This window comes from Orussus abietinus, unplaced genomic scaffold (genome assembly GCF_000612105.2).
Source record: "Orussus abietinus isolate OABI.00-Male unplaced genomic scaffold, Oabi_2.0 scaffold296, whole genome shotgun sequence".
Taxonomy (NCBI): domain Eukaryota; kingdom Metazoa; phylum Arthropoda; class Insecta; order Hymenoptera; family Orussidae; genus Orussus; species Orussus abietinus.
Window position 1 is genome coordinate 94,010 of NW_019394444.1, and position 21,134 is coordinate 115,143.

Below are 21,134 nucleotides of genomic sequence, written 5' to 3' on the forward strand. Positions count from 1 at the left end.
TAGCCAAGTACAAACTCTTCGGTTGCTAATGGCAACCAAAGTAGCGTCTATGCGTCACGTTCATTGTGTTATCTGTAGGTTACGTTGAACGATGAAACGAACCTATTATATTCTGGATAGTTAAAAAGACACGTGCCGTTACGTTCTTGAGTGTCGAGGTCCTTAAAATGTAAGGTATGTTTATCTTTATTCTTACCTAACTACCCGGAAGTCCGAACTTCCAAAAGACATTTTATGAGATGATTCTTAAGGAATGTTTTTAGAAATCATGGCGAGTGAAAAAACTCAGGAAAATGAGTACGACGAGCCGGTTGAGCCTTCTGTCACCTCGGCGGATCCTAATGAAAGAAAGTTGGCACGAAGACTTCGTATTCAGAGACGTCTTGAAGCTTTAAAAAAGTAACTCTCATTAAATGTTATAATTGTTGCATTTTTATATCCGACCGTGCCAAATACTCGCCAGTCAAAAGTGATTTTTATGGAGTTTCTATATCACTAAGAAAAATGATAATATTTAAAATTGGATTGTTTACTTCTCTAGGCAAGAAGGATCGGAAGAGGAGGAGGTTATCGAAAAGACTCCGACGGAAAAACAAATTCTTGCAAGTGCAGAAATCTTGGAAAAATTGATATCGGAAGGAGATGAAGTGGTATGATGATAAATTAAATAACCACTATATTTTCCTACCATTGATTATTTATTATATATATATTATAATTTTAGATTACAAATGTAAGAGTAGCGAACGATGCGAGAGAGGTGCAAAGACGAAAAGATGAGGCAGCCCTTCGGAAAAAATTGCTAAATAAGTTAGAGGAGGTAGCCAGCGATTGTTTAGGAAAATACAATGTGATAAACAAGAAATGGGAGGAAGTACTCGGTTTTGACGATCCACTGAACATCCACCATGAAATGCAAGCTCAAAATGCCAAATGTTTAGAAGTTCTTGCCGAAAAAGATGCCGTTATCGATGAGCTGAAGAAGGAATTGGAAAATGCTGATATAAAGTTTGCTGCAGACCAAAGGAAACAAATCGATAACATCAATTTACTAATTGAAAGAATAGATAGCCAAGTTAGTACCTTAATATTCAGAAATTTATTTAAGTGCTTAAGTAACGATAGACCGATTCTTTTTCAAGGTTAATACAATGGCCAAAGCCTACCGGCGAGAATTAGCGCTTATCGAGAATGCTTTAGAATCTGAGCGTACAATTTTATTGGAAACTGTTGCCAAAAAATGGGAAGTCTTATACAAGCAAAGAAATGAGGAGGAACTCAGTGGCATCGAAGAGCGGAAGGAAATCATGCGTGAATACGAGATTGAGATGAAGAAAGTGATGGAAGATCACCAAGAGAAATATAGAGCTCAGAAAATCTGGCTCGAGACAGAACATCAGAATCTTCAGCAAGAAGTTCAAAACATGAAGGCTATCTGCATGATGAATGTTGAAAAATTAGATTACAGTTATGCGGTTCTGAAGCGCCGAGAAGACGAGAACATAATTGTCAAGAACCAGCAAAAAAGAAGAATCAATAAGTAAGTCGGTACCAAAAGTACATCAGTTGTTTGTAACATCTGGGTACGATTATGTCTACCGATGATTTTAGGCTCCAAGATGTAATCAATAGGTTAAAAAAGAATTATGCAGATTTGGAAGAGAGCACCAAATTAGACATACAAAGGCTCACGGAGCAAGTCACAAAGGCGCATAAGAATATTCTTGAATTGGAGGAAAAATCTGACCATTTTACGAGTATTAACGAGAGACAGTATCTGAACATTTGGGATATGAACGAAAAGAGCGCGAAGGAATTGGTTGATAAGGTCCGTTATCGATCCTGGGAAAATCTGAATATACACGAAATTTCCTTTTTAATTTTAAGCATTTGTTCTAGATCATGACAGCGGACAAAATTATCTATGAACAAACGTTGGGATTAGAGTGGGAACCACCCGAGGAACCACTTTTAAGCAAGGAGGATTTACCTTCGTATTGCGCCGCAATGTGCTCTTTACGGCAAAGTATGAAATATATATACGTATCTTTAGTTTAGAATTTACTCATATTTGCACATGTAAAAGCATGCTTAGGTGCTAGATGCAGTTACTCATTTAATCTGACTGTTGTGATGATTTCCAGAAAGTTTTGAAATCAAAGAGAATAAAAAAGTGTGCGAGAAACATAAGCCTGCGACGGATTTGCAAGAAATTAATTTAGAAAGGCAATTGCTTCGTCGCATCATAATTCAGATTTCTGACCGATGTGGGTTTCTCATTGAAGACAGATTACGCGAGCTACTGGCACCTCATTCGAGCAAGGATAAGATTGTTATAAAATTGGATAACGTCTTTCAAGTAAATTACAGTTTTTCAAAATTTGGGTTTATGAGTTTTGAGTGCATGGCCATAGTCGGAGCAGCGAAAATATATATTGTTTTGATCACAGGCACTGGGTATAAAATCTGAAGATGAGGTGGACTTGCTTTTAAATTTCTTTTTGCCGTATTCATATTGCCCGATATGTACGGCCTCAGACCAGAGAATGCCTTCGATTTGTTCTGAAAGTGAAACATTGGAATCTTCAGATGGGTAAGTGTACATCTTTAGCAAAGAAATTTTTCCTTTAATAATTGTGTCCTCCTTGAAAGAAGTATGACACCTGCATATGTAATGTTATTTAAATATATCAACAGGTCGAGTAGTGCGTCTAAATCGGATACTTCAAATACGGACAGCAATGCAATCGATTCTATTTGCAACTATCAATCTGCAACAGGTACATTGTTTCTAAGGTCAATACTATTAACCTCGTATAAAAGTATTATTTTATTTTATAACGACTCGATTTTTTTATTTACAAGACGGAGCAGCTCTCTTCACGCTAGATAGTTATATACATTTTTCAAATAAATTAGATCAATCGGTATTACTCTATTCATGTAGGTACTGAATCGAGGAAGCGACAAGTCTGTTGCGATAAAGGCCACCTGCTAGAAATTCAAGCACTCAGTGTGTCAAAAGCACTAAAAGAGTTTATCGCAAGATTTCATACCGTCAAACGTGGACAGGTGCCACCAACTTTCCAGGCTAAATTAACAAATGAAAAGCTTACAATATCCCGAGCCCTCACCGTACAGGATGTTACAGAGTTTTGGAGAAGATACAGAGATATCTTCTCGTCGAAGAAAGAAAAACTCTGGGATGGATTATTGATAGGACTGCATAAATATCATGAAATTTTAAAAGAGAGGCACAAACTAAACATGGAAACGGAATGTTTAAGGAAACAAAATTCTGAGCTTCACCGACTGTTGGAGACGCACACGCTTAAAGTATAAAAACTACTTGTGTAAAATAGTAAGGAAGTTCCTGAGTTGTAATCATATCTAATCTAGTTACTTTGTTCCAGCCTGGGGAAATTTTACCATCGTTGAAAATAAGATCAATTAATTCCGCATGAGCAGTATCACGCCATCACAAATTGTTCACCTTAATTCAACATTGTAATTATAAACGACTCATATATCCCATAATTCAATTATTTAATAAATTTGTCAATAAGAATACATAGTTGTGTTTTCCCTTCTTTCATATTTTTATTGAACGATCGTGAAGGACGTCGATTTGTAATAATAATGTACATTAATGTGCACTAGTTCTGCCACATATACCATTTAAAATAATACCTTTTCGATACGTTTGGTTAGGAAATGTACAAATTATAAGTCTAGGAAGTTTTAATCTACGGAAAAATATCGATGAGATAATTTCAAATGTTGGGGATAGCGATTTCAACCTATCTTACGTATAATGCGCATATCCGCCATCGGAAAAATTTCGAGGTATCTGTGTGGGACGAGTCCTTGAAAACCTTGACCTGGTTTTGCTTTTTTCCAATAGGGCGTAAATCGCTTCCTTTTCTGATTTCTTCCTGTGAATCCATTCATTCTGTCGACATGCTCTTTCGAGGTCACGTGCTACAAATTTATAAGAAATATTATTAAACATTATAGTTACATAATTCGCTCTTGGTACTGCTATTATACTCATTTCAATTTACTGCATATACGGGATGAGGCTCATGACGAGTTCAAAATTTGTGGAATTTCAAGACAAGCTCATTCGGCCATTCAGGCAAGCAATCAAACAGGCGGGAAATGGAATCAACGTGCTCTCACCCTGACTAAACCGTATATTAAGTTGCAATTGAGCTATCTAAAAACGTCAAGTATATGATACAAGCTAATACTATGCCATACTTTTAAAGGACTAACTTAATTATTACATAGATATGTTGATTACATCTTGGATAATATATAAGCGAAACGGAATAACCTGGTGATACATCCTACAGGCTGGTACAGACTTAGCTAACATTGTTTGCCAACAGTTGCTGAATTATTAGTGGACTTCTTAAAAAAAAAGTGGAGTGTTGAACTCTCCAGAAAAATCTAATCATTTGTAGCCACTTGATACATGTATACATTTTACATTTTATTAGAGGAATGTTCTATTACGTTTCTTTATTGTTAACAAACAGTATCCGCTTAGTCTGCACTGATCTTTAGACGATGAAATTCCTTAAGCTAATAAGAAATAAAGTTTGTTATATACCACATTGTATTGGGCTTGGGTGTTAAACAATTTGTTGCAACGTTTACAAGCCAATGTAACCGTCTTTGTGGGTGCTGAGACACCAGCTGTCGTAACAGGTGCTGGAAAAGGTGGAAGAGCAGCTTCTCGGACAGGTTCCTTGTTCTTCCTATCACCTAAGCATCAATGTGCGATCAACACTATCTATCTATCACGACTGCAACTGCAGTCTAGTGTGATAATAAATCAGCTTGAACACTACATTCATGCCACAAAAAAAGGTTACATTAATGACAAAGTGCTATTTAGCACGTGCGAGTGATAAAGTAGGTAATAGTAGCGTTGGATAAAATATGAATAAATTTCATTTCTTGGATTAGGTCACAATCTTTAAATGTTAAACAATTAAATTCTTCAAATATTAATTTCTTTTTTTAATATCACTGTTAAAATCTAAATTCTAAGGACCGTACTCATGCTGCATTTTTAGCGTTAAAACAAGTTTTTATATGTAGTTATTAAATGGCTAAAAGACATCTTTTAATGCTAAAACTGAAGTATGAGTACAAGTCTACATAAAAAAAGATTTACAGCATGGGTTAAGACTTCACATATTTTGAAGGAAAAATAAAATGTTATAAAAGTACATGTACATGCATAATTAAATAATATGGGAACAATGGAATGAAAGTTGATATATTATTTAGCAGGAATTTGATTTATAGTTAGACGAATTTCAGTATTGATATTTTTATACTTCAATGATGAGTTTGAGACTTAATTTTTGTATAACAATTTACTATAAATCTTATATAGTACAGTATAAATCACAAAATGCTTTCAACAATAGTACAGAATTTCTTTGAATAATTCTTTGGCTTAATCCTAGTTTGAATATGGGATGACCAATAATTAGGTTCTGTGCTTCATGCATTATTTGTCTGTAAACTGCACAGAATTATTGGCCAACCTTATACATTTTTATTTTGACACTTTTATGTTTTGATTACATCATGTTAAATAATATCGTAATTCAGTTTTAATTAAATATTTTTGTACAAAATAATAATAAATTCAATACTTTTTATACAAAATAATATGTGAAATCAAGGAGTCAATCAACCAGCTACATAATTAGTTGGTAGTAATAAATTAGGAACGAAACCACAAACAAGTCAATAACAAGAAACAATAAATACTATCCAATTACAGAAAACAGAGATACAAAACTAGTAATAACACATTTTAGTACGTGTACAAAGATCGCAAAACTCAATAACGCTATGCAAACCAATAATATGCTATTGCCTTTTACACGTTTATCTGAATTTGGTTTCTTACATTTATAAAATATGACCTTTTGTGGTCCACGTGTGTTACCTCCTGAAATATTTTTCATATGACGATTTCCTGCAATAATATTTTTATAATTTAAGTTATGAATGGAACATTTAACAAAAAGGGATAAAGATTAAATATCCATACCATTTACGTGTGTTTGAAGCTGTTGTAATGAATTCAAACACACATTACAAATATCACATGTGAAGCGGTTTGTTCCTTCATCTTTTGTGAAAGCAACTTTAGACTCTTCCAGCGAAGCCATTATGGTGTTTATCTGTACCTAGTTAATTAATTCATGATAATTATAAGAAAATATTGGAAGAAATTTGATGAATATGAAAGAAATTGAGAAATAATTCTTTTTTCAATATGTTTCTATATATGCTAATGAGCTCACATCCCATGGAAAAAAAATAAGGGAACAGTGTGCTGGTTGGAGCTAAATTGTAATATATCAGAAAAAAATATGATCTTCAATTCTAGTCATATTCTTCAAATTTAGCAATATTAGAAATATATAATATTCCATTATTCCATAATGTTACAGACTTGTTTAGCATGTCGAGCTCCTTGTAGATGTGTATCTAATACTGCCTGATTCTTGAAAGACAAATCACAGTCATCACACTCTACACGCGGTTTCTGAGTAGGAAGCTTGTCTATCGTATTATCAACTAATGTTTTTGTTACAGGGCCATCGATTCTTGATTTGCCTGGTACTGTTGCTTGTGTTGCCATTTCTGAAAAATAGATACATATACTTTCTCAATAGAATGCCATAACAGGAGTGTTGACTTCTATAAATAGAACTGTTTTTTCAAAGATTCTGCCATGCTATATTTTTTTACAACTTCATTTTTGAAATTATACTTTCCATACAAAGTTTTATACATTTTGCAAATATGAAAATTTGTGCTACAGTGGTCGAATTCACGTTAACAACTTACTTATAATTTTTCTTTCTCGGTAACTAATAATCCTTAATCACGAGAGTAGCAGCAGTTTTCTTCATCGATTCTTTGTTTACATTAATGTTCATTCATCGACCGTTAAAGTACAAATACTTGTTTTTGTACAGTTTCTTACAAAGGACGTTTTGAGAACATTCGCACATTCTAGACAGCAGGATGTAAACTGTAAAAGAAAATATACAATGAAATATCGTCACACAGGGTAACACGAAAGTTAATATTTTCTTTCACGTTATACATTGATTAAATATTTATAGAAGACATATATATGTAAAAGGAATTTGCGTTTGCTGAATTGCCGATAATTGTCCCGTAAATTTTGGCCATCTTTGTTCCAAGCATAAGAATCGTTATCGAGATCAGTTACTGTTGATACTCACGAACGGCTAGTGAATGTATTTGAAAAATACAGTATATTTACTTTTAATTATTATTCGAACATAACGAGATCACAGTAGACAGTCAAAATTAAACGCCGCGGTTTCTACTTTCCGTTGGAACTTGAGAAACGTCAAGGAATCACCATCCACGAGCACCTACTGAGAGCAACTGAGCAACCTTGTTGAGAGCTGAAAGGCGACTGGAGGCGACGGTAGTTGACGGAAGTTCCAGGAAAACACGTTATTCCCACCAGTCAGATTGTTGCTAAGTTTTCAATTGTCGACGCGAATAAACATAAGAGAACTGACGAATCACAAGCTGTACACGTTTCTAGGGTGGACTAAATTTAAAAGGTGCAGAAAAATTACGAGCCTAGGGATAAACGACGTTAAATTACCATAATTTTTCCGGAAAGAAATAAACGAGATTTCTTCACATTATTATTATTCTTCGAAACGTTTCTTATTTTCGTGAACAATCAAATTGTTATACATATTTTCGAAAATCTTTTATTAAGCGCCAGGAGTTATATTGTCCGTGGGCATAAATAAATTGTGCTCCTTAATACTGATAATAGTACTCACCATGAAATGACGGCCAGTGATTGGTCAATCCGTGCAGACCGAGAAACTTTCGTCCAATCACAGCGTCGCGTTACATCGCGGGCAGATTCGCAAAAAACGCAAGAGAGGGCACTACTGTGGATTATCGAAGAGCCGTAATGAGAATGGGTGCATGCCGAATGTCGTACGTAGTTACATGCCTCGGAGCAGTATTTTTTATATACATGTGTATATAGGGGCTGCCAAGAAATATAGTAGCATCCATCTTATATTTTGTGTTGAGGAGAAACATTATTTAAACAAATGTGTCGGGGTACTCCGTGAAATTGACCGAGCTGACAGGAGCGCTCAATGAGGCGTAACTTTTTTACCACTAGGCCGGACCACTAGAAAAGCAAAGGTTAGTACGAAATTGGTTTGACCGCGGTCGCTCTGGCGCGAGTGCTCGCCCCCACTGCTCCTCACGGAGGAGAATCCGGTTTTAGGCGTCAAAATATTCCGCCGCTTCTCTCGTTCTTTTTAAAAATAGAGTGGCTCACCAAAGGTTTACCCGCGGTTCAATCTACGAGGATCTAATCGACTGAAATCGCATCGCAATTACCTGCTCGTGGAAAAGTTATGCAATCAGCTGATCGTCTAGCTTTCTTCTGTCACTTGTCAAAAATAAACGTCAAAGTAATTGGCTTAACCTGAGATTGAGTTACGTGTTTTCCCGTTTCGTTTCGGTGAGATCGACGACCGACGGGGAACTCAATGGGAAATAATTATTTCGACGTGACGTATAATGCAGGTGGATTGGTACACGGGATATGAGCAGCTTGTCAAGCGCAACCTGACTCTGCTCCCCCAACAGCAAGTGGTGCAGGAACCGCAGCAGCAACAACAGCTCGCTCAGCCTCGTCTGGACATCATGACGTCCATGTTCGAGCAACAGATCAAGAGCGAGCCGATGGGGTTCTATTCGGTCGCCTCGAGTCGTTCGGATGGCTCCAACTCGATGGTTAACTTGTCGGACGACCGAGAGGACCTTTCCCAGCAAGAAGGTCATTTGCAGCCTCAACAACAAACGTTGCAGCCTCATCAGCAGCAGAACCAGCAACAGAATCAACAACAGAGCCAGCAAGCTCAACAACAGGCTCAGAACGTGCAGCAAGTTACTCCGACTCGTCAGTCAACGGGGCAGCAGACAGTGAAAGAAGGTTCTCGTTCCAAGCCACAGGCCTGCAAAGTCTGTGGAAAGGTACTGTCGTCCGCTTCTTCGTATTACGTTCATATGAAGTTGCATTCGGGGAATAAACCTTACCACTGCACCGTCTGCGAAGCAAGTTTTTGCCGTAAGCCTTACCTGGAGGTTCACATGAGAACCCACACCGGTGAGCGGCCCTTTCAGTGCGAATTGTGTCTGAAGCGGTTCACTCAGAAAAGCAGTCTCAATACTCACAAGCGAGTGCATACGGGAGAGCGACCGTACGCTTGCGACATATGTCAGAAGAGATTCGCCGTCAAGAGTTACGTGACGGCACACCGTTGGAGTCATGTGGCGGAGAAGCCTCTGGTTTGCGACAGATGTTCCCTGACGTTCACATCCAAGAGTCAGTTTGCAATTCACATCCGTACTCACACCGCCAGCACCACCTACGAGTGCAACATCTGTGGACGTACCTTCGTCCGTGACAGTTACCTCATAAGGCATCAAAATCGCGTGCATCGTGACATCAATCAAGGTAACTCGAATCATAATCCGCCAACTCCGCAGAGCACAGGAGGGGGTACACCAGGTACTGGCTTCGAGAGTCCAGTCTGTGACTTGCGGTACAACGAGGGACCCACTTCCTTGGATGGTCTCGGTGGTGGCAAAGGAGGAATCGCCGCCGAGATCGCCAGCCTAGCCAAGCAGAACAGTCTACAGCTTCCTCTTCCCCTGTTACACCCGCAGACAACCAACTAGTGTTTAGACGGCGGCGCTTCGCAGACCCTGCCGTCACGCCAATCTCCGCAGGAAGTAGTATGTCCCGTCTCGGCAAACTCGCCGTTTGCACTTAACTCGCCTGTGTCTCACGAGCACGCTACGTCGCAGAGTGTCTACCAAACGACAGGGTCCAACGATTCCGGGCCCTTGGACAGTTCCGATTCTCACGATTACTCTCAATTGTCCCTGGTGGACTCGTCGGGGTCTCACCATAATATCCATCAACTGCATCGAGGTGTCCCTCCACCAGGACTTCACCCTGCGCTGTACTTGTACGCTCAGTATACCAACACGAATTCCTCGATTTCGTATCCGGAATATATCCAGCGGAACAATTAGAGAAGGATTTATGCTAGCACGTACATCGGCTGGGCCCGATTGGTCGAAAAGAAAGAGTTCACTTTCCACGGAGTCCTGATTTTTCTTGTGATTTACCACGGTTGGTGCGTTGAATTAGTGACGTTCGCCTCTCTACTAGATTTAGAGTGTCGTTTGACAGGGTCAGCGATTACTCTGCAAATTTTACGTACCGATTCTTGATTCGTTGACGAAGAGTTCGGTACTATTGGATCATCGAAGGCTTGTACGACCTAAGCTTTCGATATCGCTGTCTCTCGAAGAGATCGTTCGAGTTATTAGGTTTATCATTTGACGCGATGTTTCAAAAACATTAGAAATTTCGTATTTATTAGGCCGTACCACCTGCCATGTGCTATTGGAAAAGTGCCATACTTTGATTTCTAATCAGCTGCTCCGAAAGATGGTGAATCTTGATGCTAGCATAAACGAAGTATTCGAGTCTTGGCGCACTTTCACCGTACTGGAACGTTTCTTTTACCATTCGTTTAACGAAGCCTGCAATTAAGTACGTACTGCTGCAATTGCACGCGTCACACATATTTATATTTATATTTTTAAAGAAGTTAGTCACTCGGATCTGTGATATAGATAGTAATTATTATCTACAAGGTTTAAATATTGGTTTACCGTTTCGCCAACGAGTTAAAAGTAACGTCACGGGCAATATAAATGTCGGACTTTGACGGATGTCCTTGTCTAGGAAAGGTGTTTGGTAGACACCCTCTTACCTAAAATCGCTACAATAACGTTATTATTATTGTTATTATTACCACCGGTATTACTACCATCGCTACACCGCTACTTCTGCTACTACTATTACCACTATCGTAACAATGAGTACTACTATTACTTCTATCGCAAGTACTCCTATTTGCTACTCTATGAGTACTGCTGCTACTACTCAGTCAAGATACCACGGCGAATGGTATCTATTAACTAATTCTAATAGTCCTAGAGCTACTACTGTTGTTAGTACCATTTTATCGACACTATTATCATTGATAGCGAACACGCGTGCACGCAGTTGTTGAGGCAATGTTTCCAACATAGTTAAGTTAATCGAAGTAGACCCAAAATGCGCAACTCATGGTTTCTTTCGCTCCGATATCCTGCTTCGCTGCTCTTTCTCCGGAGACTAGCCAACTACTACTTCAAGCTACGCCCAATAATTTACTGTCTAATACCTTATTCTTTGTTTATAGTCCGAGTTCCTGTTAGAAAATTGAAAAGTTGACCCACCACCCAAAAGGCATAAGATTCAAGCCTGAGGTGCCCTTTCAGCATTGCTTTCGTGAACGATCCAACACGGGCTAACCAGGCGTTAAATATTGGAGCACATAATTTGTCAACAATTTCCGCTATAATGCGTATCTAAAGATTTGAATATAGTGGGGAGTACTCCGTATCTAAAAAGTCGTTACGTAAATTCCTGAAATCGACGACCAAGGAGTGCCGGGAATTGGCATCATTTCGGGAGAGCAGGGAAACCATGACAACGGCGTGACGCTAGGCATTAACCCCGTGATTACTTAGCGAGGATCCGATCGAGTAGCTCCGCAAAGAAAAGGCTCGATCCTAAGTGATTCGACCTAGTTTGTAAGCGAATCCCACGTTAGCGTGCCTCAATAATAATTTAGGTATACAACGTAGGTACGATCTTTCATATTTTCCCACCCCGTTATTATTCGGCGAGCTCGTTTGCTAACTGCGCGCGTATGCTGGAGGCTTTCAATTCCATGTTGGGCGAGAGCGAGTCATCCGGTAAGACTGATGTATAAACGTATCGACAAAGGACTGTTTAAATTCGCGGATTTAGTTGGAGGGCTTTCATGGGTGCATGGGCTATGTAATAGCGAGCATGTACCGCGGGAGAATAATGATCTTCACATTGGCTAGTCATTGCGCAGCTCTGTGCGAGGGTAACGTACTACTAAGTTGTGATTAAAGCCTCTTTGCATACGCCAGCGCAGCTCCTAACTAGTGATACGCGTGTATAATCTATGTACATATTTGCACGTTATTTACGCGTAAACCACGTGCGCGATTACGGATAGTAACGTTAGGATAATGGTTCTACGCACTTTTGTTCCAATTAACGTGATAAAGAATAACGAGACGAGAGGGCAGGGTGGCCGAATTCACATTATGCGAGCATCCACGCACGCTCCAGCGAAAGCGTCTCAAAACCGCACTCGCGACCTTGTTCGCGTTATTTATTTTTAGGCAGCTTTTAACGGTGGCTTTTTTTTTTATGGAGTATTTTCTATGTTAATCGGGCTGTTTGGGCGTGCCATTTTATCGTCTTGAATGCCAGCGATTGGACGAACTGTTTTATGAAAAAAGTCGTTTCAAGAAATCCGCGTGGAGAGTGTCAGCAAAGGAGCGCGTTATCGTATATTCGATTAACATCCCCGTGGAATAAAAAGTACTGACGAGTATTTCGGGTTAAAGATTCGAATTAAAAATGTATGTTGAACGTTGGGATACATGCGTACGGAATAACATTATGGCGACATTCAAGATCATTTCTTGGCTGGGAGGTTTGTTCACCCGATCATTGATTATTCGGATACTCATCCTGCATAGTACAATACGATGTCGAGGGTCAAGTAGGACGGTGTCGCTTGCAATTTTGCGAAACTTTCGTCTCCGCGAGTACGTGCCTCTCGTTTAATGTGAATTTGGCCAAAGGAAAAGAGGGTCCTCAAGGGCAACTCGAAGCTACTGAACTTCGCTATTGAGATTCTTTTACCGATCGACCGCTTAATTACTAATTAGCGTGCATTAGTAATCTTTCTTTTAAGCTCGTGATATATATATACATGTATAATGTATGATGTTTGCATATTTTTCCACGGAAAGGGGGAACAGTGAAATCAGGTCTTCTCGCAGCGTCCTCGGGGCCAGTCCCCAGGTCTACCCCCGAGGACCGCTTCGTCGGAGATTTCGCCGGTGGAACGAAGCGACTATTTATTTTTATCTATACCCACTGCGAAATATACTCGACGACCGTGTGTTAATTCGCCGGGGACGGTCCTCCCATCTCCGAGTCGACATGCGAAGCTTATTTCTACGCGAGTAAAGGAAAACGAGGAAGAAAGGAAAATTCCGTTCCGGAAATCGAGAGGCTATCGAGAGCCCGTGTAAATAACTTAAGTAAGGGACGAACGTCTTGTAAAGGGTCTACGTAGAATCCTCGGGAAAACCCACGATATTGTAGTCGTTAAGGCACTAAGTATCAGGTCGCAACAGCTATTTTCTATATTTAAGGTAAAGCGGGGATCGAAGGCGAGCGCGAGACTCCTCCGCGGCTGGCCGCGACTCGGAGGGCAGACGCGGCCGTAATTCGAAAATATATATATATTCTTAGTGCCGGTTGTCGCGGATTTCTACTTCCGTTTTATTCATTAAAATCCCCCGTGCACGTGTTAAGACCACCAGCGAGGTCTGTACAGTCCCCCTACTCCGCTGTCACTATATTTACACGCAATTGTTGTTACGGTTGTCGCGACTCTGGGGTAGAGCGAGGGTTTCGTCTTTTCTCGTGCACCTATCAATTTGCTTATTATTAACTACGTCTACGGTAATCTCCTGTCCGTGTATCATAATTTTTCCTGCACTGTAAACGTCATAATGACGTTCTCTCGAGCTCGTAGACGAGTGCGAAAAGGCCAGGGCTGCTCCTCCGAATCGTGCAATCTGCGGTATTGCGTCGCGCTCGTACGACTTGCGAAACTATCGAGTTGGCAGCCGCGCGAGTTTAGCGTGACATAGCGAGGTAGCACATTAAATAGAGAGCTAATGTTACTTTCGATACTCGTTGAGAGACTCCGCGTATATTCTGTTCACGGTCAGGGCGAAGGATCAACCGAGGCATGTACCGCTCGACCATCCAGCCCCGATCGTCGCTTAGATCCGAAATATCGCGACTTTACTTCGTACCTACGGATCTCGATTGGATATGAATCTTCCGCGAATGCACGCGCGAAAAGTATGTCCGTGTAAAGATTAGTTGGCAGACCCGGAGAATTTGTATCAAAATAGGACGACCAATGGTCTGGGAAAATGAGGAACAAAGCCCGTCGGCGCAGCGGATTAATTCCTCGGGCATAATTTAACTTCTAAACGTTGTGTCTTATTCATTTCTCGTTTCCCTTTTTTTTTCGTCGATCGTGGTTGCGCAACGTACTGCAAAAAGATTTGGCGCTAAATTCGGCAGTGCCGAGCCCACGCACCGTAAATGTTAGTAACAGCGGCGACGTGCAATATAGGTCCACTCGGTTGGATTTAATAACAAATGTTTTTACACGGTATGGAATTACGAGGAAGGTTTGTTATCCGTTTAAATCATGAATCTCGCTCGATTGTATATTAAATGCGGATTTTACTATTCGTGCGTTAAGGAATAGCGCAGTACATTTGTTCCTCATTTTCTCGGTTATGTGATTTTTCCGTCCCAGCATTCACATAATGTGTGTCGGTAGTGAGACTGTAGCACAAATGCGCGATGCACGTAACCACTGGTGTGTAAGTTGCATACAATTCCTTAAAGGTGTATTGTTCGTGTCATGCGTTTGCTGGGAATGCGTATGGGTTTTGCAAGTGGCTGTCGCTAACAGGATTTTCGATTCGACCGTCTTGCACCGGCCGCAAATTCGAGCCGCTGCTACCTACATTGTCAGCTATTGTTTACCAATTATGCTCCTCCGGTGTATAGCGATTAAATCGAAAATCGCGAAAATGAAAAACCACCGAGTCGCGCCGACCGGCTAACCAGCAGATTCGGTACATCGTTCTTTTCGTGGGTTAATTTTCGCCATTACAAGAGGCTCCGTTTGACGAGCCGATCGCGAATTCTCTCGTATAATAGTTCTGCAAGAACACGGAAAACGAAGCCCTACTCTTTCGCACGTTTGCTACAGCCATTACTTCACGTACAATATCTCTATTTCTACGCATAAAGTTCTGTATAAAAGGAATCGACGAGGCTCCGACGAGAACGAACGCCTCGTCCTCGTCGGATTCCACGTCGCGTTGGCGCAGTTAAAAAATTAGGAAACACCGAATAAGATCGCCGACCAGCGAGCTTTTGCAGTGTACAAAGTCGCGCATTACGGAAAACCTAGTCGAGATCTTATTCCCCGAATTTCCGAAATCGCGTACCAGGTCGGGAAACGCGATCCGAGTCCCTGGCCTCTAAAAGGAGTCGTATAATTCGAAAGGACGTAGTATTCGAGTCCGTTCGTCGACCTGGAATAAAAAAAACAAAAAGAAGCGCGAGTCCACCTATTCAAAGTACGAATCGACATAGTGCGTCGCTCGACATTGCGCGTGTACCATTTTGCTTCTTTAGCAGAGTACAATGCCATTTATTTTTGTAATACGTTTACGTAGAATAGCTGTTATTTTTATAGAGGTTTACCGTGCTACCACGTAAGTCCACACGTAAGTCTTAGGCCTGCTTATCTAGAGTATCGTAGCGCACGTAACGTGCTGACCGTCGCTTTAAGATATATGAAGAAGCTAACGACTCGCCTTATTAATAAATACAGGCGATCCTCCAAGGGACGAGGTGGCCGCGTATCCTCGAGCGACGCAGACGCTGAAAAAACGTATACGAGAGAACTTCCTGAACGGGCTTCGGCTCGGTCTCCAATTGCTGTAACGTGGCCGAGGGATACCATTTTAAACGTAACGTTAAATGCGAATGGCGGGAAAAAGTGTCTTCCCACTCGTGCCGTAACGCGGCGGCCCCTCCATGGATTCACCGTATAACGAATTTTATATAGCAAAGTATTCTCGATATCGTAAATCTGCGAAGCGGCTGCTACGTTCCGGCCAACACGATGTAAAAAGGAAAAAGATAGAGAGAGAGAGAGAAAATAGTTAACGGGACGTAAACCCCGAATTTTCGGGGGATCTCGTTAACGCGGCCATTTTACCGACCTTATAAGTATAACTAGCCGCCGAGTTAGCATCAGATGGAGATATCTGTGAAACGTTATTCCGTATTAATTGTTATACCCGCTACGTTGCACCGATTGGTAACCGGCCTCGAGATTAAAAAGCCACCGGGAAACGTAGGTACTCGATTAGGTGCGTCTTCGTCAGAAGGCGACCTCTCCTGGTGATTTAGTATCGACGTAGTAGGAACGAGCGAGTCCTGCGACCTAGTGCAGACCTTGTAGATCCTAAAATCTAGTACGTCTGGTTCGGGTCTCCTTTATTCCGAGACTCGGTGCGGATCCCGTAAATCCCAGGACACCAAATAATCGCGTACGCGTCGTCGTACAAAACGGACGGAGATACACTGCGGAAATTGAACAAAACACGAGGAGAACACACTTTTGTAATAGTAAAGCGATGCTTGACCATAGTTTCACAGACATATCCTGGCTAACACATCCTTACGTACGTACCGCATACCTAGCTGTATACATATAGGCGTTTTACATAGATACATTAAATGTGTAAACAATATACATATTATATATATATAAATAATACTAAAATACGGTTACGCGAGATACAATATACATAGGTACATGTAACGATGGTACAACTAAGGCAAGTATGTACTGTACATAGCTGTCAGACCCTCTGTCCACCGTAACGTAACGTCTCTATACATACTACATTGTAACGAGATACATTAACCGTTGTTGTACGAATTATGATTATTGTTACGTATATGATTACGAGCATTATGTCTCTTCCGAGAGCAGGGTCGTCGCGCAAGATCCTGGAGGTCTCGGCTAATTCGAGAGGTCCGAGAGACCTGGTTTTCGATGCGGCAATTGGTGTCATCTCCGTCTCATTATTATTGATATTATTATTATTACGGTTATTAATACCATTACCGATCATTTGTAACGTTATCGCTAGCGCGAGAGAAGCGGTAGTGCTGTGTATACATTTTCCTTGGGTACTTCTCGCTGCTCGCTCCGAGAGTTCCCTCACTAAAAAAGCGCCTTTAGGAGGTATGAGATTTCTTTGGCGAATTTTGAAGCTTTCGTTTTCGATTGACAACCGGACTGAGAAATCGTTGACCCACGGTGACCTCGTTCTGTGATAATTTAAGAGCATAATTGTTTCGATTCGTCCTCGTTGGGTCCAGCGAAGGGATGGCGAAGAGTCGCGACGTCATTCCGTACTGGTTCTCTATTTTTATTTTTATCTTTTTTTTTTATTATATACATATATAATGAAAATTCACGCGATCTTTTACGCAGGAGAGTGCTTCGAACGAGCCCGTTGGCAATGCGAGTTCATCCGCCATGTCGAATATGTTTAAAATTGTCCCGTGATAACGGTTTAAATTTTGTACGGTGATAACGAGCGTGGCGGTGATGACGTTTGTACGCGTCAAGGGGAGGCAGGTTCCTGCTTAGAGATACCTTTTGTTAAACGTTCGCTTCTTCGGATGTATCGTTCTTTAAGTAAACATTTTAAGGATGCACATGGTTTGCAGGGCTGGGGACGAGATCGGCTTGGAAGTTGCGAGGAGGGACTGAGCCGATCGGGCAAACTGAAAGTAAAGGACTTGCGTTAAGGGGATAAAGTTAATGCGGCAGTATCCGAAGACTTCGAGTCGAGTCAAATTGCATTAATAATGTGAGATTAGTACCTCTTCTAGACCTCTTAACCTTGGTTTTTGTATTTTACCCGTTTGTGGAATTTCAGTGCATCAAAATAAGACATTGCCGAGAAGGGTACTGCTCGTCGTGGCAAATGGGGATTGTTTGATTTTTGGTTTGTCCGATGGCCGTTGTCTCTGTGACGGATAATGATAACCTTGATGGGGAAGTACTTCGGGAACCAATTTAAGAAGGATTTCACGAGATTTTTCCACACTTTCCGACCTTTGTTATACGTTTTCGAGGACATTTGACGAGCTGGAACTTAAGGGCAATTTTCTTCTGGAATTGCCTGAATTACTTCTCCGTCGGGGAGAGGGTGGCGTAGATGCGAACGATCGGTTTACGTTTAGAGACGACTTTTTCGTTGCTGCGTTATATTGTGATGTTAGATTAAGCTGCGGGCCTGAGTCGGCGAGCTACGCCTGGGTCGCTGGGGTCGGAAGTAACACGCTATCCTGAGGGACCGCTTTCAGAATTCCTTAGATCGTCGTATGTCTGCAAGTGGACACAAACTATATCCAGATATTAAAAGGAAGATAGCTGCATAATTGTCTCTGGTCGGTCATTTGATCAATGAAACTGTACATTGTGATCGGAAAGCAAGCTACAATGTAGTTTGTTCCTTATGTTACGAACAAACGAAAACTCTTGTGTAATAAAGTGAACATCCATAGACAAACAAGTACTCGTTTATTATCGGAATACGTATAAAACGTTTTCGTTGGGGGTTTTCTATTCTATCTCGACATCGACTACAGCATCTTCTACGATGACTTGCTCCGAAATGGTAGGTACTTGAATCATCGGCAGAGGATCGGGTGACCTCGAGTATGTATTGCTTGCGGAATGGTCCTTCAGGTATTCACCTCCATTCTCTTCATATTCTTTACGGCTTACCAGATATTCCGGTAAGTTTCCACTCAGGCCAAAATCTCTAGCCCCGTACCAACTATCTAAGCTTGTGTTCTTCGCAATATTTATCTGGAAGGTGGATCCAAATGGTCGAATTTCTCTCAATTCCCTCTTCAACCTTTCCAGTAGGCCTGGAAATGCTGCCGATCCTCCAGTTAAAAATATGTTTCCCGTCAAACGAGTTTGTTGTTCTTCGGAATACAGTTTTAAAACGAACTCTATGGTTTCGGCAATACCAGCTTCCATCGACCCGATCATGGAAGGTTGAAATAATAATTCTGCTGCTCTCAGACGTTCTACTCCAACATGCAACTGATGTGTTTCACCAGGAACTACCGGTATATTGACCCCTGCACCATCAAATTCTGGATCATGGTGACGCAGCACATCCTCCAATTCCATCAGTCTCTCTTGTTCTAATTCCGAATCGGAATCTCCACCCTCCTAATAAATTGTGTAGAAATTAATTCATTGTTAATTGTAATAGATATGACAAATAATACACATAGGTACTAACTCGATTAATAACTTTGTAGACATCCCAGTCTTCGTCTCTCATTCCGAAGTCATCGTCTCTCTTTTCCTTCTTTGCCAATTGACTTATAATTCTCATTCTTTCCTGGGCTGCTGCTGTCCTTCGCTTTGCCATGTCTTGTCGGCGCTGTCGTTTCGCTAAGCGTTTATCCAATATCTCTTGTCTCTTCTTTCTAACACCAGCGATCCATTCATCGAAGTCTTGTTGGTCTTTTGGTTGAAGATTCGACTTTATTTTAGGCTTTTGCTCCTCAATGGATATATTTTCTTCCTGAGAATTGGCAGCTACTATTTTTTGTCTAGTTCGTTCAACTTTAGCTTGCAGGTTGTTTATCATTTTGATTAAGTCAGCTTCATTCGATAAGGAGTAAGACTTTAATGCCTGGTCAAACTCGTCGGTTTCACCTTCTTCTAATAAATCTTGTACAGCCAGTAGTTGATTCAATTGTTCCTCATCTTCTGCTAACTACAATGTTAATGATATGAGATTGAGCCAATGGTTTACATATGACAGCACAGAAAGGACTTACTCGTTCTTCCCGTTTTCTGGCATTGATTTCCATCAAACGCCGAGCAAGCTCTCGTTTTCTTTCCTTTTGCTGTTCCACAGTTAAGCCAGATGTACTTGCAGGAGCTACATACGGCAACTGTACTCTTAACACATTAGCATCATAATGATCTGGATCAGCCCATTTTGAAACTTCCTCTTGATAATCGTATGCTATCGATGAATGTTCATGGATCAATTCCTACAAATATGTTTATAATTATTACATTGTCCTAAATTTGATTAAATATACAGATAAATATGTTACTAACTTCTGCACGACTAGGCGTTATAGCATTTACATGCACAGGATATTTTAATTGAAGTAAACGATGCATGTACGATATAATATGGTAACCGCCAATGTTAATTCTTCTCGAATTAGCAGGATCCGGTTTACCATCAAGTATAGGAATTATGTGCGTAGTATGATACCCAAAGCCAATAATCAGACCATCAGAAGGACAATTATTATGGTGGTAAGAGAAAAGACAATCAACACCATATGCAATTGACGGTATTTCATAGCACTCGAACAAAAGTTCTGCCATTACTGTAAAAGATGGGTAATTTACTTTCACTTAAATAATTTAACTAATTCTATTGCAATTGGTATGTAACTTACAATTCCTAGAATAATTAGGGTTTAAAAACGCTTCTGTCAGGATGATTGGATGATTTACTGAAAGTTCGGTGTTTATACCCATGTGTGTAAAGGTATAATCAAATATTTGTTCCTGTGCTTCAAAATGTGTCACTACATTTCGATCAAATTGCGTTTTCAGTTGGAATCGTACAGCTTCTATATTCGCTATATCATTTCCTACTTGCAATTCTCCATCTTTTTTTCCACGCTCCTTTCGAGGCTTTGCAATGAGATTCTTAAATATTAATTGTGGCTCCTTTTCTGTAGCCCAGCCAACTCGACAATTATATGAACCTAATGCAGAAGGATGCTTTTAATGGATCTTAACATATTTTTTTATAAATGCTCATAATTTACCGTTATCTATAACTAATGGAGTATATTCATTTCTAAGTTTTTCTGAGTAAGTGTGTACTATATCAGGAACAGCTCTGACGTCTTTTAGTTCTAGCAGCTCCATTTGACAAATATATCGTTCTATTTACAGTCTTGTATCTGTAATTTAAAGTAATCACAGAGATGAGTTGGGAGACTGCACACGGGCAGGATCGTGCGATCGCATCCTGTGCTGCCCTCTGGTTTCGTACGTTAGATTTCACCGTTTTTTGCCCCCAAGGGCGGCGCAACAAATTTCTGACAGAGATGAGTTGGGAGATTGCTCACGGGCAGG

The 21,134-nt window shown here is 40.6% G+C and overlaps 4 protein-coding genes across 11 annotated transcripts; 2 read left to right on the top strand and 2 right to left on the bottom strand.

The window, feature by feature from the left end:
- Window positions 1–268: 268 nt before the first annotated feature.
- Window positions 269–3,587, top strand: LOC105698946 (dynein regulatory complex protein 1). The gene is made up of 11 exons (XM_012423604.1): window positions 269–399; window positions 542–650; window positions 725–1,075; window positions 1,143–1,540; window positions 1,612–1,828; window positions 1,900–2,026; window positions 2,145–2,359; window positions 2,451–2,593; window positions 2,698–2,780; window positions 2,948–3,336; window positions 3,414–3,587. Exons 1-11 carry the CDS (start codon window positions 269–271, stop codon window positions 3,462–3,464), a joined length of 2,214 nt encoding a protein of 737 aa, XP_012279027.1. The 3' UTR covers window positions 3,465–3,587.
- Window positions 3,586–7,978, bottom strand: LOC105700684 (zinc finger protein 346). 7 transcript variants are annotated; one of them, XM_012426822.1, is made up of 8 exons: window positions 7,334–7,616; window positions 6,889–7,075; window positions 6,491–6,681; window positions 6,083–6,221; window positions 5,939–6,007; window positions 4,619–4,773; window positions 4,065–4,219; window positions 3,855–3,981 (listed from the first exon to the last, which is right to left on the bottom strand). In XM_012426822.1, exons 3-7 carry the CDS (start codon window positions 6,677–6,679, stop codon window positions 4,112–4,114), a joined length of 660 nt encoding a protein of 219 aa, XP_012282245.1. In that variant the 5' UTR covers window positions 6,680–6,681; window positions 6,889–7,075; window positions 7,334–7,616; the 3' UTR covers window positions 3,855–3,981; window positions 4,065–4,111. The 7 variants fall into 7 exon arrangements, with proteins under 7 accessions (XP_012282216.1, XP_012282227.1, XP_012282207.1 ...); XM_012426793.2 differs by lacking the exons at window positions 4,065–4,219; window positions 7,334–7,616 and adding an exon at window positions 7,878–7,978 and having other exon boundaries at window positions 3,586–3,981; XM_012426804.1 differs by lacking the exon at window positions 4,065–4,219 and having other exon boundaries at window positions 3,586–3,981; window positions 7,471–7,616.
- Window positions 7,979–8,010: 32 nt separating this feature from the next.
- LOC105700675 (zinc finger protein 39-like) lies at window positions 8,011–17,713 on the top strand. Of its 2 annotated transcripts, XM_012426751.2 has the most exons (2): window positions 8,011–8,256; window positions 8,647–17,713. In XM_012426751.2, exon 2 carries the CDS (start codon window positions 8,767–8,769, stop codon window positions 9,802–9,804), a length of 1,038 nt encoding a protein of 345 aa, XP_012282174.1. In that variant the 5' UTR covers window positions 8,011–8,256; window positions 8,647–8,766; the 3' UTR covers window positions 9,805–17,713. The 2 variants fall into 2 exon arrangements, with proteins under 2 accessions (XP_012282174.1, XP_012282165.1); XM_012426742.1 differs by lacking the exon at window positions 8,011–8,256 and having other exon boundaries at window positions 8,270–17,713.
- Window positions 17,714–18,496: 783 nt separating this feature from the next.
- LOC105700667 (actin-related protein 5) lies at window positions 18,497–20,992 on the bottom strand. The gene is made up of 6 exons (XM_012426729.2): window positions 20,822–20,992; window positions 20,444–20,758; window positions 20,091–20,371; window positions 19,802–20,020; window positions 19,255–19,737; window positions 18,497–19,181 (listed from the first exon to the last, which is right to left on the bottom strand). Exons 1-6 carry the CDS (start codon window positions 20,922–20,924, stop codon window positions 18,558–18,560), a joined length of 2,025 nt encoding a protein of 674 aa, XP_012282152.1. The 5' UTR covers window positions 20,925–20,992; the 3' UTR covers window positions 18,497–18,557.
- Window positions 20,993–21,134: the final 142 nt, after the last annotated feature.